The sequence below is a fragment of the Pyricularia oryzae genome, chromosome 1 (genome assembly GCF_000002495.2).
Source record: "Pyricularia oryzae 70-15 chromosome 1, whole genome shotgun sequence".
Lineage (NCBI taxonomy): Eukaryota > Fungi > Ascomycota > Sordariomycetes > Magnaporthales > Pyriculariaceae > Pyricularia > Pyricularia oryzae.
The window spans coordinates 4,737,184-4,753,832 of record NC_017844.1 but is presented as its reverse complement, the minus strand read 5'-3'; the positions used below and the strand labels follow the sequence as shown (position 1 = coordinate 4,753,832).

Sequence of the window (16,649 nt, the reverse complement as noted above, 5' to 3'; positions counted from 1 at the left end):
TACGATGGCCGGCATGCAAAGACGTTTTTTTATCTATCTGCCCTCCCCCCCGTACTTTATCGGGGCATCTCCATACGAGCTTACGAACGGCCCCGGACTGGGGGCAATGGATCAGGGCCTAGTTTAGTGCCTGTGGAGCACGCCGGGGTCGATGGAGATGATGGTAAGGATGCGGTCATATCTTTTTTTTTTTTTTTTTTTTTTTAACTTTCCTCCCTCTCTCTCTTTCGTCGACGTGCCCTCATCATGGTCGCGACTCGAATCGCGATCGAGGTTGCAAAAAATGAGTCGTACGGCGGTCAACAAAGAACAAGTCAAATGTTAACTTGCTTGTAGAGAACTGATAAATCGCGATGCAGATTGGAAAATCCTTACATTTATCCCCTATATAACCAGCGCGTTGAAACAATTTAAACATTGCGATACTGCCAATTTACGCCCCATGGATCTTGGAGTAGGACTGGGGTAGATGCGGAGAAGCGGAGTGCAAACATGGGGAAGGCTCTGGTACGAAATATTCCACGAATGAAAAGTTTTGCCGCCTACGACCCCGACCGGGGATGCATGGTCAAGGCTGGAGTTTGCACGAGCTTCCATTTATTGATTTTCTGGTCCGTCAGGCTGAAAAAGACCCATGGTTGCTTGAGCTGAGATGCCGCTTGCCGCCGATTGGTACAAAGACAACTGAGCTATTCGGAATCGGGTGGTGGAAACCTATGCAAAATGAAGAGTGTTATTTACGCTACATTACATCTATCATGTTGACATATCTGCTATGAAATCAACTGTGACCAAGTCAAGTTTGACTCGGGCAAAGAAAGTATCCAAAAGTCATTCCCAAGATCTAGTCATCTAGCTGGCTAGGTAAACCCGTTCAGGAAAAAAAAAGAGGCCATCAGTAACCGATATTATCAAAGATGGCATAGTCGTTTATATACCGCCGCCCTGGCGCATAATCTCGTTGATATCGACTGGTGCCCAGTTAACCTCGGCCGGCTGTGTATGGTGCTGTACCGGCGGATGTTGTTGGACCTGGGGCGGTAAAGGGCTTAGTTGGCCGGGAAAAGGCTGTTGGTGATGGTAATGTGCTTGTTGCATGTGGGGCTGAGCAGAATAGCCTCCAGGCATCATGTTGGCGTGTGGTGGAGGCGCCCCCATCATTTGTATACCACCTCCCCGTGCAGGGGGCGATATGTGGCCAGCAGACGGTGACATATGTTGCTGTAAAGGAGGACTCATCGGGGGTATAGAGTGTTGGCCCATGGGCATTGCGTACTGGGGCGGAGGCGGTACCTGATGTTGGAGGTGTGGCGTAGACACATGTGTCTGGGATCGATTATGTTGATGATGTGGCTGGTGCTGGTGGTGGTGCGGCTTTTGGTCTTGTTGCTGCTGGAGCTGTTGGCGCTGTTGTTCTTGCTGTTCGCTCCTCAAGACTTTGAGTTCCTCAATCCTCTGGCACAGATCCTTGCTCTTTCTGTCAAACTCTTGCGCAAGCATGTTCGCGATGTTCCATCGATCGCCAAACTTTTTCAGCGTCGCAATCGTTTTTTCAACGCATGCCAAGCTTCTGTCCAAATTATCACCGCCGCGTCTTTCGGGCATAGGTGGTGGAGGGGCGGTTCCCGGGAGCGAGAGAGGGATGGCCACTGGTGCTTCGGACAGTAGTGTTTCACCCATCTCGTCCATGACAGCGAGAAACTGTGAGCCCATAAAATAGACCCTCAAGGCTTGATCATAGGTAAGCAAGGCCCATGCTGACACGGAAGGCGAGGACTTCACTTCGCCAAGCACAATCTGCGGTTTCTCGTCTGGAGGGTGCACCATGTCGTACACGTCATTCATATAGGCCACCGCGTACTCGAATATCAAAAGTCTGGCGTGAGACGTTATGGTGGGCGCGCGCGAACTAGGCGCGATGCAGTATACATAGCTGTACTTGAGTTCGAGCTCAAATAATTGGCGAATGGCGGTTGGTAGTCCTTCATTGCCGTCAGGAAGCGATTCGAACCATTCACGCATCTCGTGGCACATTTGCCAAACATAGCTGGCTGCATTCTCGAGCGGCACAGAGGGGTCGGATTGGACTAAAGTCTGGTACCAATGTGACTGAGTCTGACGGAGCTGAAACAACAAAATCGCTGGATCCGATGACTCGGGACCCTTGATGGTGCCGCTAATGGACGGGATGCGGCCAACTCCAGTCATACTGGGTAGTGCCACATTGACGGCGTCATCCGTGAAAGAAAAGGCTCTAGCAGACATCATTCCGATGCACCTGTATCCAGGATCAGAGGCGTCAGACAGTGATTCGTGCGTACTGCTGTCAAATAAACATACCTGTCAAGAGCATATGCGCAGTAGAAAATCTTCCTCCGCAGGTTTAGCTTGAACTTGTCGATTCGCTCTGCGGATGATGGGTCTTGATGGAAGCCAAGATCAATGACGGCACGGCAAGTGAACCCAATCAGATGCCAGCTGTCAAAGTGAGCGGGGTCAAAGAGAGAGTACTGCGTGAGTAACAAAAGCGATCTGATCTGGGTTTCTTTGCCAGGCATCAGGGCCATATCGGCAAATGTCATGGCCCTGGTGACATACTCGACGCCGTTTCGATAGTATTCGTCGTTACAACTGTGACTCTGAGCCGTCGATGCAATCGCAAGAACCATCCAGAACAGCCAGCAATCATGGTGCTTGAGATGTCGCCGGTCATCATGGTAGAGGTTCTCAACAGCAGAATGCAGTTGGACATCGGGAAAGAAAGGATGCAAAGCATAGATGTTGTCGAGATAGTACTTGACAAGTCCACGAGCGACATCGCGGGGCGGGTTGGCGTCTGTTTGGGGTTCTGGCAGGGGATCTGCGGTCGAAGCTGCCAACAAAAGCCTCGCAAATGTCATGTTGCTAACTGAGGGCTCGAAGTCCTGCGCAGTTGCGTTTACCGACCTGAAAAGATCCATGTGTCAGCTGGGCCATTAGTTCGACAAGTGTGCGACCTTCAAAGAGGTTCCACGCGACAAGGAGCAATGCATTCGTACAAAAAGCCAAAGTCGGAGACTAGTGCATTAACATCTGAGTTCTCCCTCTGTCTGGCAGCCTTCCTGTAGATGGCTGCATGTATATTGGCCATAGAGCCTTTGCGATCATCCGAGTGTGCAAGAGGTGCATCGACATCGTGGAGGGCCATGGATGCCTTTCGAGACTTGGCAAACTTGAGCCGCCTCTCTAATTTCTCAACACGAAGCTCAAGTGCCGCGACATAGCTGTGATAGGACAAATATTGGTCAGTCGATGATTGAGCCACGTGACTCTGGTCCGAAGCAGCTTGCTTACCTGCGCTCCTTGCCGCGAGCAAACTGGTCGTTGGCTGCAGAACATTCGCTTTCGCGCCCTGCCTTTTCGCAGGCGGTACAAGCGGGAAGCTTTCCATCACACTGATGAGGACGGGGCTCAAGTTAGAAGACTGGCTCATCGTGGGGATAATGATGATCAAGGTATCTCATTCACCTTGACTTTGGCTGTTCGACCTAAAAGATAGAAAAAGTAACCATGTTAGCTAGCCGTGCTGCAATTGTCTTGAATGTACCTAGCAGGCCTTTTGCGGCGGCGGTACGTAAGACTTTCTGACTGACATCGTGAGCAAGCCGACACTGGCCTGGAAACCCTCAATAGGGGGTTATCAGAGAAGCTCGAGCGTGGCATCATGGTCGAAGTGCTGAAGCCACCAATAAAGTCGACGATTACACCCTTTTTAAAAAAAAAGGTGCCTTGAGAGTCCGAAGAAAGTCTACTTCAAAGCATGTGGCGCAGGTCCCCTTGAACACGAGATGGTTCGCATTCGCGGCAGCGTCGCATCGGTTTTGCGAAAGCTTTGAGGGGTTGAACGGGGTGAGATGCGTGCGGCTCCTACAACAAGCGACAGCACCCAAGTGCAAAGGTCATGTGGGGAAGGATCGACCTGAATGAAGGCTCCAGCCGTTTAGGAGATTACCTAATCGACTCGAAGTGGCCCGATTGGGTTTAACCGCAGCACGGCGGGGCCGAACGTGTCAAAGTCACTGACGTTGGCTTGCTTGGGTTGCGGCCAATGTCAACCGGAACGACACGAAACTTTTTAGCGCAGGACTAGCGGGTTAGTATGCAGGCACACAAATAAGCGGTCGTTACGACAAGTGGGAGAAGATGCACGACAATGGATGGCACGCCTCACGGGCTTGACTTGTCATATCCCTTGCTTTTCCATGCAAAGAAGCCTTCTAGAACAAGTAAAACCTTGCGGCTATTATGGTTTTCCAACAGATCGTATTGATCTATCTTTTCTCGCCGGCCAATGCCAGCTTTTGACATGCAGTTAGGGACAGCCTTCTCAACGGTCTTTTATCTTTGTGCGTTCCCCGAGAGTCCGGAAAGTTGGGTAATTGCTTTGTGTGGCGCTATTTTTACTTTGCAATAGAATTTCGGGAGCCTTGACCGGACTTTATTTTAAAGAATCTTAGCCATAACTTTGGCTTTTATTACCTTTTGACTTGTCTTCAACATGGCAGCCATGTCATGACTCAGCAGCAGCTTATGCGAGTTAGGCTCGTCCCTAAAGTTACTATTGTAGGCATGTTTTTCACCAGTTTAGCAGAGGTCTATGTAGATAAAAGAATAGCAGAATATCTATGGTGTGGCCCTTGAGAGCACAGTAGTAAAGTATTTCTGTCTCATCTGCCTACAGTATGCATGCACAAAGCCAAAATAGCCAAAAGGGATGCACCCGGACAACAGACGACAGGTCGCACGCAAGGGAGTCCAAGAAAGTAGTACAATAGCATACCGCATGTCAAGAATAGACCAGGCTCGCTTGGCGCTAGTCAGGATTGGCGTCACAGATGAGTGGGATTTTTGGTCCACCAAGGGTTAGAGAGGCTCTGCGCCCCCAAATGGCCCCTGGGAATCCTTGTCGATGCAGCCCTGTTCCCCATTCAAAGAACAATTCTAGAAGGCCAAAAGTTAAATGTAGCTGACGCATGACGAGTTGTTTTTCATGCCCTGTTTACGTTGGGGTTTGTCCTACTTATTTCTACCGCAAAGCAGTAACAACTGCGCCGCCGCTGACAAGTAAAAATGGGTTCAACTGAGTGGAACCGGTGTGTGTGAGGTCTCTCCCGGATGCTGAAAATGAGGGTCGCTATGTAACAAGGGGAAGCTTGTTATGCGGGGCCCAAGGAATGCAAACCACTTTAGGGACGGTACAGATTGACAAGAACAGCAAAACGCAACCAACTCGCACCTGTGTCCACAAAAGGTCGCCGTCCCCACGACTGGCACGAGTGAGTTTGCAAAAAGTTGCTGTCTCGTTTCGATCCATGGTCATGTGGCCATTCATGCATTTTATTCTGCCAAGGCACGAGAACTAGAGGCGGCGATCCGAGCGACACTGGCAGCGAGTCGAAAAAAAAGGAGAGAGACAACCAACAGACAGGCAGATTTGCGACGGGCGAGACTAGGTCATTTCGTACATCCGCCAGTGTCTCAGTGACCTCAATGGCAGCAGGCGCGACGGGAACGCTAGTCGAACGGAGGTTAAAGGTCCAAGTTTAATTCGAGAACTAGATCAGGACAGGCGCTCTTTAAATTGTGGCCAAATTTGTCAGTGGCTGTCTTGATCAACAAGTAATTACGTCCACTACCAACCAGGCTGGTTTCTAGTATCATTATCAGGTATTGTTACACGTGGGAACCCCAGGCAAGAAGACTGTACCAGTAGCTCACAAAAGTACCTCTTCACTTTACCTAAAATATTCAGTTCCAACCCAATGATCGGACGGACCAATTCAGCTTTCCCCACAGGCTCCGTAGACCACTAGACCCCTACCATTTCCAGTGGTAAGAAGTACTTCGTACAATCACCCACACACGCAGGGACCGACCGTCTGCTTTTCGCCCCGTCCCTCGACTCGCCCCGCTTCCATCCATTCAGCTGTCGTCGCGTCCCTCTCGAGTCCCGGCTTTCTGGAAGGAAATCCTCGAGTTGCTTTGCCAAAACCATGCGACAAACATCAATCCTGCAAATCAACGACGTAAAAAGAAACACAACCAAAAACCTTATAGCCAGCCCCAACACGCATGCACGGGCTGTAGCTTTCTTGCTGGACTTACCTGCGATTATCATTAACCATTTGGACTGTGCCGGAGAGACCGCCTAGCCCCTGCGCGGAGCAAACAACTCCCTTGCGTGAAATTGGGCGGCTGCCCGCACCACGCTTGTACAGTACCACCGCTGGACCTTATCGTCTAGACAGAGGCAACGAACGAACGGGGGGCCTGGGCTGGGGCAAATATCCAACAAGTAATCTTACGCCTGCGCTTTATGTCGTCTTCCTCAGGGCTGGAACAGCAATTGAAGAGTGGCGGTATACACATGCACTTTGTTGTACGGCAGGAGCGACTGATCGACCATTACCAACCAAGAGTCGAGTTCTGGTCATACTAGCCTTAGTACTGCTTGTTTCGCCCGCCGCACCGCTCGAGGAGATTGATTGCGTTATCGACGAGTCACAAAACCCTCACACCACCCACGACAACCACCGCCCAGTCACCAAGTCGCAGGTCAACTAGCCAGAAGATAGAACGGCTTTGGAAAGCAACCGAAATCGCTCATCGAGCCAGAGTTGCCAGAATCCACTCCCTCCTGAGTTGGGCGACGCCTCTAAACGCCCTCAAAAATGGACCCCTCGTTCATTTTTGGGGCTTTACCAGTCGGCACTCTCCCTCGTCCACAGACGGCACAATCGACACAGTATTTCCACCCTCAGCACCCTCAGCACCCTCAGCGCCCACCGCTATCGGCTGCTGCCACTCGTGTTCGCCAGCAACACCGCGACGACGACGGCGACGGATCGTCGAATCGCATCGCGCATACCCTCACAGCATGTTGCCGTTGTCGCCAGGTACGTTCCCGACGCCCCCGTTCCTCCTTTCCCAATTTATAGTTCTTTCTCTGGCCCGAAAGTGTCATGTGCTTCTCTGTCGCGAACCCGGTAACAAGAACTAGACGCTAACAACCGACCGTCAATACAGCGCAAAACACGATGCGACCCCACCCTCCCGCGCTGTCTTCCCTGCGAACGTTCAGGCTCCATTTGCGAATACTTTGACACCACCAAGGGCAAGAAGATCAACCGCAACTACGTAGTCCGACTGCAGACGCGCGTGCGACACCTCGAGTCGGAGCTCGCCCAGTTCACCGATGACGATGAGTTCCCCCGCAATACCGAGGACATGGTACGGCCAGGCGGTTTGGTCAAGTTGGACGAACATGATGAGACGCCCAGGTACCTTGGTCCGAGCAGCGGAATCGCCATGACGAGGCTGGTTATGGAGGATGCGAAGCGCTTCACGGAAGCAAAAAAGATATCTGATGTCATTCCTTCGGTGGGCTCCCGAAGGATGGACAGGTCGAACAGGATGCAGAGTATTGTCAGTTACGGCGGAAGCATAAGCGGTCCAAGCCTTCGCAAGAAGAGCTATCCTATGATCAGTGCGCATGCCGCTCGGGAGTTGCCGTCGCGACCGATGGCTAACAAGCTGTTGGAGGTTTACATTCAAAGAGGTGAGTGTGCCTATGCAGAATGTATGACTCTATTGCTACGCGACCATAAACTAACAAAACCCACTCTCTTCAGGTCAAGTTTTTCTTCCAACTCTTCACGAGGTTGTACTTGCAAAAGACCTCGAAGAGGTTTATAACGGAGACAAAGATCCGCATAAAAACTTTATTGTTTGGATGGTCTTGGCAATCAGCCTCCAAAAGTTGGAGCTGCAATATGCAGGTCTAGCTGACGGTTTTTACTTGGCGGCCATGCAGTACTTTGAGGAAGTAGTCAGGACGAAGGACTTGCGGACACTCCAATGCCTGGTTCTCATAGGCCAGTATTCAACTCTGACTCCTACTCGATCGGCAGTCTACTACATCGTAGGCCTCGCTACTCGTATTTGCCAGCAATTGGGAATGGGTGAAGAAAAGACGATAAAACGAGAGTACGACTTGGGGCTCATTGACATGGTCACCCTTGATCTCAAGAGGAGGCTGAGCTGGATAATTCTTTCCATGGAATTTGGTCTAGCGCACAGTATGGGCAGGCCCAACGGTTTCGCCAAGGGGGACGACTTCATGGATGTTGACTTCTTTGACAGCCGCCCGGATGAGCTCATAACGGCTGATGGGATCAAAGAAGGTCCTCCAAGCGAGAAGAAGCTCATGGCGATCCACTTCCTAAAGATGAGGCTCCTTCAAGCAGAAATTAGACGCAAGTTGTACGAAAAGAAGCGGCCGGAACCAAGGGATGAACGCCACCCTTGGTTTGCACAAATGCTGCAGAAACTCCAGGATTGGCGTGACTCTAGTCCGAAACAACCGGCGTGGTGTGGTCCCTGGTAAGTGAACTCATCCTCTTCGTAGCGAGATTCTTGTCCTGGACATAGCTAACTCCATTCAGGTTCACTGGCAAGTATCACAGTATGGTTGTTGGTCTTTATAGGCCATCGCCACAAGTACCAAAGCCTTCTAGTGCGGCGGTTTTGAGGTGCTTTGAGTCTTCGGCACATATCATCGAACTTTCAAGCCAGCAGCTTAAGCAGTCCGCGGTAGACATTACTTGGATATTCCTTTTGACTATCTACATGTCCCTCAACACATTGCTCTGGTCGGTCTCATATCCTGAAGTGCGCAAAGTGCATTCGCGTGAGCAGCTTGAGGAGTTGGTGCAAACTTGCCTCGATACAGTTGACCAGTGCTCAGAAAGGTGGCCCGGCACCGCAACAGCATCCCAGAACTATGCAAATCTTGCAAGAGCATGCATGCATAGCTACGATCAGGCTGACGAGCAGCCTGCTCCACCCGTGTTTTCGAACAGCTTTGCAACGCCCCCATCGCTGACTGACACCAGCTCGCCCTCTGCATCGGACACATCCGCTCACACTGCCGCATCAACAACCTCAGCGCAACCGCATCACCATCACCAGCAACCCCATGGACAGCCCCTGTTTAACAACTCCCAGTTATTTGGTTACAGTTTTGATCAACCCCAGCAGCAGCAAAATCAGCAGCAGCAGCAGCAACCAGAACCGACATTCAAGTTCGAGAACACGTTCGATGATGGCTTCCCACCTCCTCGCCATCCACAATTTCGCACCGGCTCCATCTTCTTCAACCCTGCGTCGGAATCAGGCGGTGGAGGCGGGAGGAAGCCGTCGTACTTTCCTCCGGATTTTGTACAGGATGAAGGTCCAGGGCCTAATCAGATCGATGATCCCACACCACCTGCTTCCACTACGCCGCACGCCAGCAACCTCTCGTCACCCCGTAATAACATTCCAACGCCGCCAGAGTCTCTAGGCAATGGTAGCCACGCTCAATCTAACAATGCGCTGTCCCCGGCTATTAACTTTACCGACACGGGATCTGTCCATCACACTCCCGTCATGGGCCACCAAAGCCCGCCCATGCCCCACGAGACAGGGGCAATGACCCCAGGCGCGCCGGCTATCAAATTCACCCCTCAGACGCCGCAGACCCCTCAAGGGCACCCCACGCCCCAGGGGACGCCACAACGACCGATTTTTGCAGTCCCTGCGCTGCCGCCTCATGCGCAGCAGAACCAGCGGCACCATCAACAAGTTCATCAACACGATCAGCAGCATCAGCACCAGCCGCAGCAGTGGTTCAACCAGCCCCCACCGCCCATGCCCCAATACGCTGCCTACTCGCAGAACAACGCGGCCGTTTTTAGCAATGGCACGCACAACTTTGGTGACCCTGGCAGTGCGGCTGCAATGCTTGGCGCCATGCCGCCCGCGGGATTCGGCGGCCCACACATGAATCACGGTCCCCCCGATGGTATGGGTAACTTTGGCGGTTTCCCAATGGACCCGATGAGGCAGGGTAGTCTGACGCACGAGCAGTTGTCGGAGCTCATGGGCGTCCTCGAGCAGGATGGCATGACCGAGATCAACCAGCTGCTTGGCATTGGTCCAAGCGGTAACGGCGGTGGTGGCGGTGGTGCCCCAGATGAAGTGAGGTGGTAATGTTTGATTCATCCTTTTTTCTTCTTTTGCTTTTATGTCTTTTTGTGTTGATATCACAAGGTTGCCCAAAGAGCCTGGTATCATAGGAAATCATGTTCTTTACTTTGTTTTCCTACCTATTTTTATCTACAATGCTAATCTCAGCGCAAGGGGGAGTATCTATCTATTGGGTGCGAACATAAGGCGGGACACTATAGATGGTTTGGGTTTTTTTTAGGTGAAATAGCGTTTAGTAGCAAATGATGTTTTGGTTATGAAAGTACAAAAGAAATGAAATTAAGCAACATTTAGTCATGGATCTCCGTTCCCTCTTGCAACAGTCCACGGTATCTCGAGATGAGCATAGTTTTTCGGTGATGCAATCATGTCTTGCTATCTGGGGTAGGTACCTATGTGCAATCAACCACGATTCGTAGACATGCAGCGCTTGCATAGATTCTAAAAAGGCTTTAAAATGGCACAGCAAGGTAACAGGGCCGGAGCATGAAGCCTAGGTAATGTTTATCATTTCACGCTTTTTGTATTCATAATTCTTTTTAGATCGCTAGTCATCATGGGATTTTTCCTTTTTTCATACAGATTCGCCCAGAATTCCCGCTTGGGAAGGGGTTTACATATATCAGACCACATGTTCGGGCTTTCATCCAAACTATGGGTAGTAATGATCGTCCTAAATACCAAATTCAAGAAGGAAGCCCTCCATGTCGCACATTTTTGTCCTTTTATGGCGGAGGACCAGGCCTCAGCTCTAGCTGCTTCGTCTCTACCACTGACAAGGATCCTTCGGCCGCTGGCGGCTGCGATGCTGACGATCCCGGAGGGGCAGCGATCCTTGCTCTTCCAGAGACCTTTTTCTTCTTCTTGGCACCGCCGGCTGCCGGTAGCGGTGGTAGGCCAGGGGCCTCTTTGACCCACCTGACGACTGCGGCGGCGCGCTCGGTCCAAATGGGATACTCTCTACTGTCCTCGTCGTAGGCGTCGGCTGCTGCGGCTGCGGCGGCGGAGGCAGCGACTGTTGCGACAGAGTTGCTGGGTGCGGTGAGCGTGGCGAGGGTCGACGAGGTGGCATCTAGCTGCGGTCTTGGGACAGCGGCGGGGCTGTTGACGGGGTTGCTGGATAGGGGCGCGGGGCGGCAGAGGGACTCCCACGAGGTGTGCAGGCCGAGCCATTCTGGCCCGTTGACGCGGCGCAGTACCTCGATCCAATCGGCGCGGGCGGGGGAACGGCTAGCTTGGAAAATTGGGTAGCCGTCGGCGAGGCGAGCGAGACGACCGACCATATGGGCATGGCGGAGGAGCTCCTTGGTGCTGGTCTGCAAGAGGCTGTGGCAGAGAAGGAGGGCGTGGAGAGCGTCGGAAAGGAGAGGATGGTAGGTTATATACTCTGTTCGGGATAGTGATGGAAGTGTTATGGTGTTGGCTACGTTTTCGGTTGTTGTGATTGTCGTGGTTTGCTTCGGTGAGGATGTAGATGATTTTTGTGTTGTTTCGTTGCTGTTCTTCTGGAATGGTTGTGAGGGTGGGTATGGTGGGAGATCGGACGGCGGAGTGGGTTCAAATAATTGCGACAGGCGGTACGTCCTGTGTTGTGGTTGTGAGGTTGCCGATGAGCGGCCGTTGGGATGTGACGGGCGGGAGCTGCTACTGCTGCCGGCGTTCCTGCGCGAATAGTCCTCGCTATCCTCGAGCGGGAAGTCGGGGGAGTATTCTATGTGGTCCAAGAATGCCATGTAGTCCCGCAGCGCGCGCTTGGCGATGGTTTTGAGGAGCTTGCGCGCCGCTATCTGCTGCGCCTCAGCTTCCTCCTCCGTGCTGGGGCTCGGCGCCGTTGGGTCCCCGTTGGTCGCAGCCGCATGAGGGCCGCGTGCGTCGGCGCGCCACTCTGATATCCGCGCCTTGCTATCCTGCTTGTCGGAAGGGGGCAAAGCCGCATAGACGCACTGACACGCCCTCGAGAGGTAGGCCGCGCCGCGCTGGAACATGAGCTGCATCTCGAGGCTAGTCGGCTGCTCGTCCTCGCCCAGCTTAACCTCGGGCATCCTCCTCCCGGGCGTCGGTGCGGGCACGACCTCGTCGCGGCTGTTATGCGTCGGTCTATGATATCGGAGCAGCTGGATCGCCGAAGTGAGGTCCGCCACGGCGTCGTCGAAGTCCTCACCAAAGACGCGCAATATTGCGCGCGTGCGAAGGTACTCTGGCTCCATTGGCCTTGCGCCAACGATGTTGTTGAGCGGCTCGAAGGGGGTCGACTCGACGACGTGACGGGAAGGGATCTTTTCGTGGAAGAAGTGGACGTAGCTGGCGTCGACGTCGTCGGGCTTTTTGTCCAGCACCAGCTCCGCCACGTTCTCTAGACTCGTAGTCCCTTGCATTATGGCAACGCTAGTGGCGATCTCATCTATGCGGTAGGCCTGGGACAGGCGGCGCGTGGCCTGGTCGCGCATCCTGTGCTTCCTCTCGTGCGACAAGCGCACCTTGCTGCCCGGACCGAACCCATTGGCGGCATTGACAGTAAGCGGCGTTGCCTCACCAACGAGGCGGCGGATCTTTACGAGGTCGAAGAAGACGCCAGGGTCTATGGGTCGAGGCCGCGGGGAATTGTAATTTGAGTGTGCGAGGGATTCGAGCGCTTCGAGGGGGAGGTGCAGCCAAGGGCCGTGGAAGGAGGATATATATCGCCAGTGCCTGGGTTACAATATTGCAGGTCGTTAGCTTCAGAACCTCGCACAATTGGTCGAATTGTACCATACGGGAGAAGAAGAAAAAGAAGAAAAAGCTGACTTGTTCCGGCATATTATGAGCGGCACGCTCTCGCTGCTGCTGCCTCCTGCCACCGTCTTTTTGGATCTTGACGTTGTCGGGAGCTTCTCTTTTTGGAGACTCTGAGGGGTAGCTTGCGCCGAGGATTCGGAGCCTACGGACGAGTCCCCATTGCCGTTGACATTTTTCTTCTTCTTGGCCATGGCTCGATTAGATAGCAGCCGGAGAAAAAAAAATTGAAGCAATTTCTATAAGTATGGGAAAGAAATAGACCTGCTTGCTATTGCCCTCGAGCTACAAGAACAAAGAAGATTATGTTTATCTGCAAAGAAGCAGCGGACTGTTTATATCGCCATCGGGGTATAATTTGGAGAGACAGACGTCCTTTTTTTTTGCGGGACTGTTCGTATTGTACGGACCCGTATGTCAATCCGAGTTTGAATGTCGGCGGGGTGGAAGTCGCAGCTGAGCTGTCGATGGTTAAGGAATGGAGGGGAGGGGTTCGCTCGGTCGCTCAATTTGCGTGTTGTCCCCCGATGGCGCCTTATATGTATGGCAGTTGCATAAAGCAGGTAGAGGGCAATGGGAATCGGGACTGTAGAAACAGCATCCTGTATCTAGGGAATGTTGTTGAGGTTATCGTACTGGCGAGAGAAAACGATTAAGAAAAAAAAAAAAAAAAAAAAAAAAAAAAAGGGAGCTATGGGGTTGAACCCGTCAAAGCACACAGCTTGCTCATGTCAGAAGGCTGCTGCTGTCGATCGGAATTTTCGTCATTCGCGGGCTGCTGAGTCCAATCAACATCATTGAAACAAAAGCCCTTTTTTCTTAGTCCAGACCCCTCGAACGGCAAACCCTGCCTGCGCCGCCCAGCCTGGTGGATTTGATTAGCGGGGACCCACCGCTGTTCCATCAAGGAAGCCCGAGTCCCCTTTGTCAGGGTCTGACCGATTGAGAATCACATGTAACAATATGGAAGCACCCTTGGCCAGCAAATATTACACACGCAAGGCACGGTGGTTAAAAGAGCGCTAAGTGTTAGTGCCTCGAGATAAAGAGTAAGGTGCGTGCAGCACAGCCTCATCAGACTAAATTCTGCAATCCATCAAGACATTGAAAGAAGTTCGAATAATAATCTTGCGGCTATAATTATTCCCCAACCCAATCGCCAGCAATATAGTACAACACATGGAAGAAGAGAATCATGAGTCCTCCACCAGATCAGTCGTAGTCTCGACAGGTTAATCACAGTCCCCTTTTTTTCGGAATGACGTTTTTGAATTGACCTGAACAGGCCCAATCATGAGTTCTTCCGCATTACATGATTATCGTGGAGAGCGTCTTGAACCCCACCATGCATCAGGCGGCACGCGACAGCGAAACAGCAAGACCCTGAGCGCGGCCAGTGCTTCTCGGAACCATGATGGATGGAATGCTATAACAATGGTTCTTTTTGAACGGATTCTTGTCGGCAATGGTTTTAGCTACCGGGGTACCAAGGCTGCCGTTGCTGCTTTTATTGACAGGCAGCGACGAGCGGACACCGATCTGAGTTGCTGGCGTATACTAGGCGAAGCGTAAGTCGTTGAGGTGCAAGTTCTTGGTGAACCGCGGTAGCTTTTGATCACGCTCATACATGAAACCGCAGTTGTTGCATAATGTCTGATTGCAAATGTCATTGTCAGCAAATAGCCCACTGAATCGCAGGAGACAAAAAAAAGGAGCAACTTAAGAGCCAAACTTACTCTTGGTCCATGTGGTCCGTCACGGACGGCCCAGACACATGTTCCCCCCACCTTGCAGTGCGTGCATCGCCATTGATACCGCTCCGCATCCGTCAGAGAGCCGCCTCCTCCGTAGCCGCCACTGCCGCCAACGTCCGGAGTTCCCCTACCACCAGGAGTAGCTGACCTGCCGACAGGTGATAGACTTCGGAACCTCCGCTTCTTTTTGCTGCGTTCTCCACGTCCCATCCGCTCCTCCTCTTGCTCTATCAGGCCACCAAAGCCAAAGCCAACAGGTACACCGCCGGCCATACCGGCCAGACTGCTGAAGCGAGCCGTTTCTCGCCTCAGTCGCCTGATCTGCCTCTCTCGGTCGCCCTCGCGCTTCTCCATCTCCTCCTTAGAGAGCATCTCCAGCCGAGGCTCCCAATCGTCGGCAAGATGGTCCGGGTCGTGGCGCCAGCCCGCGCCGGCACCGCCGTGAACCGTGGCTGACGAGTAGACGCCCAAGGAGGGGTCAAGACTGCCCACATCGCCTGCCAGACCAGAAACCAGTCCACCAGACTCGCAGGCCTCCTTTTTCAACCGTAATACCGCCTCATAAATAGCATGTGTCATAGCGGGGACCCATTCGCCCGAGAGACCCAAATCTTCGCAAGTCACTTTGGCAAATGCCTCAGCTGTGCCTGGGGGATGCAGCAGTGACCACTCAAACTTGTCTGTGTAAAGCTGTGATCCGAGGTGTATGTTGAGCTCGACAACACAGCGATAAGTGTCGTCGAGGTTGAAGTCTTCCGAGTCTGCTGTGATGTGCTCAGCAGTGGCAGTAACCTCACCCTGAAGTGCCGATGTTGTCGGTCCCGGTGTAGCTGGCGCCGCGGGACGTGAGGGGGTGCTTCGTCCAAGCGCTGCGTTCCGGAGTGGGGTATCTGATCGACCGATTATCGGTGTAGACGACGCGTCGCGGTCCGTGGCAGCTTGGGTCGGTGCCCCTTGCTTCTGCGCAGAGTGGAAAAGCGGGTGAAGTGCGACACCGGCATACTCCTCGAGCTGCGTACGTATTTGTTTACTGATCTCGCCGATGACATGCGCCTTGTTGGGAAGGTCCAAATCTTGCGCTAGCTGCGTCGCAAAGTGGTCTGTGGTAATCAGAGTCTCGTGGAGGTTCCACATGAAAGTGTCCTTCAGGCGATACGGCGTCGTCATCTCCTTTGGTTGATTCGGGTCGTCGACCTTGGATATGTTGGGGCCTGGTATGAAGGCGGGGATCTCAACGTCCAGCCTGATGGGGATCAGGGTCAGAGGGAGCTGCGCCTGCGCAAAATTGTGCGCTTCTGGCCTGTTGATGCGCGTCTTGCCCATCCACTCCCTCCAAATGCCTGGAACCGTCACGGGTGTCGTTGTCTCCTTGTTGACCCGCTCGGCAGCGTCGGCTTTGTTCACGCTGTCTTCACGGCGCAAACTTCGCAGGCCGGTCGGTCGGCGTCGGCTATCGTCATCGTCGTCATCGTAGTCGTCGTATCCATCTTCGGCATAGTTGATTACCGTCGTTCCTCGCTTGGTGGTTCGGGATATCGGGCCAGCTTGCGGTTGGTTGATGACAGGGATGAGGAGCGAGTTGTTGTACGTGCGCAATCTGGGCGCGTAGGATGAGGTGAAGGCCTGCGGTCCCGAGGGCACCGAGACCGCCGACATTTTGACGGCGGCGCGATTTGCGCGGTTGCTCGAATGGGGGTAGGAGATTCACGGGCGCTGTTGAGCGGAGGAGGAGCGCTGGGTCCAGATGAAACGGCAAGCTAGCAACGGGCGGTACACGGAATTGGGTGCTGATTTAAAATTCAGGTGGCGACCAAGACAGCCCGCGATTATATCCGACGTGGAGCGGAGGTTCAATGCGCCGCGGCAGTGATGTTTGTGATGGGAAAAGTGACGTTTCGTGTTTGATGGCGACAATTGGAGGTACCACCTCGCATGCACCTTCTCCCAATTCAACGCAAAAGCCAGTCGCGTCGAGGAAGATTTGTGACCCGCGATCGTGACGACTAAGGTGTCTTGATAGGTACGCTAATCCTATTTCGGACTAGCTGATGTGAT

The 16,649-nt window shown here is 52.9% G+C and overlaps 5 protein-coding genes across 5 annotated transcripts; 1 reads left to right on the top strand and 4 right to left on the bottom strand.

Moving 5' to 3' along the window:
- Positions 1 to 667: 667 nt before the first annotated feature.
- MGG_10529 (fungal specific transcription factor domain-containing protein) lies at positions 668 to 3,901 on the bottom strand. The gene is made up of 6 exons (XM_003710097.1): positions 3,633 to 3,901; positions 3,508 to 3,527; positions 3,334 to 3,434; positions 3,039 to 3,263; positions 2,341 to 2,946; positions 668 to 2,278 (listed from the first exon to the last, which is right to left on the bottom strand). Exons 1-6 carry the CDS (start codon positions 3,703 to 3,705, stop codon positions 931 to 933), a joined length of 2,373 nt encoding a protein of 790 aa, XP_003710145.1. The 5' UTR covers positions 3,706 to 3,901; the 3' UTR covers positions 668 to 930.
- Positions 3,902 to 5,848: 1,947 nt separating this feature from the next.
- Positions 5,849 to 6,164, bottom strand: MGG_16320 (uncharacterized protein; the record flags this gene model as incomplete). Its single annotated transcript, XM_003710096.1, has 2 exons — positions 5,849 to 6,050; positions 6,145 to 6,164. 2 exons carry the CDS (start codon positions 6,162 to 6,164, stop codon positions 5,849 to 5,851), a joined length of 222 nt encoding a protein of 73 aa, XP_003710144.1.
- On the top strand, positions 5,964 to 10,375 carry MGG_10528 (zinc binuclear cluster-type protein). Its single transcript, XM_003710095.1, has 4 exons — positions 5,964 to 6,935; positions 7,066 to 7,597; positions 7,671 to 8,421; positions 8,484 to 10,375. Exons 1-4 carry the CDS (start codon positions 6,711 to 6,713, stop codon positions 10,069 to 10,071), a joined length of 3,096 nt encoding a protein of 1,031 aa, XP_003710143.1. The 5' UTR covers positions 5,964 to 6,710; the 3' UTR covers positions 10,072 to 10,375.
- Positions 10,376 to 10,560: 185 nt separating this feature from the next.
- MGG_16319 (uncharacterized protein) lies at positions 10,561 to 13,526 on the bottom strand. Its single transcript, XM_003710094.1, has 2 exons — positions 12,853 to 13,526; positions 10,561 to 12,756 (listed from the first exon to the last, which is right to left on the bottom strand). Exons 1-2 carry the CDS (start codon positions 13,032 to 13,034, stop codon positions 10,794 to 10,796), a joined length of 2,145 nt encoding a protein of 714 aa, XP_003710142.1. The 5' UTR covers positions 13,035 to 13,526; the 3' UTR covers positions 10,561 to 10,793.
- A 250-nt stretch (positions 13,527 to 13,776) lies between these two features.
- Positions 13,777 to 16,557, bottom strand: MGG_10538 (uncharacterized protein). Its single transcript, XM_003710093.1, has 2 exons — positions 14,577 to 16,557; positions 13,777 to 14,493 (listed from the first exon to the last, which is right to left on the bottom strand). The coding sequence occupies exons 1-2, from the start codon at positions 16,248 to 16,250 to the stop codon at positions 14,398 to 14,400; spliced, it is 1,770 nt and encodes a 589-aa protein (XP_003710141.1). The 5' UTR covers positions 16,251 to 16,557; the 3' UTR covers positions 13,777 to 14,397.
- Between the last annotated feature and the right edge of the window lie 92 nt (positions 16,558 to 16,649).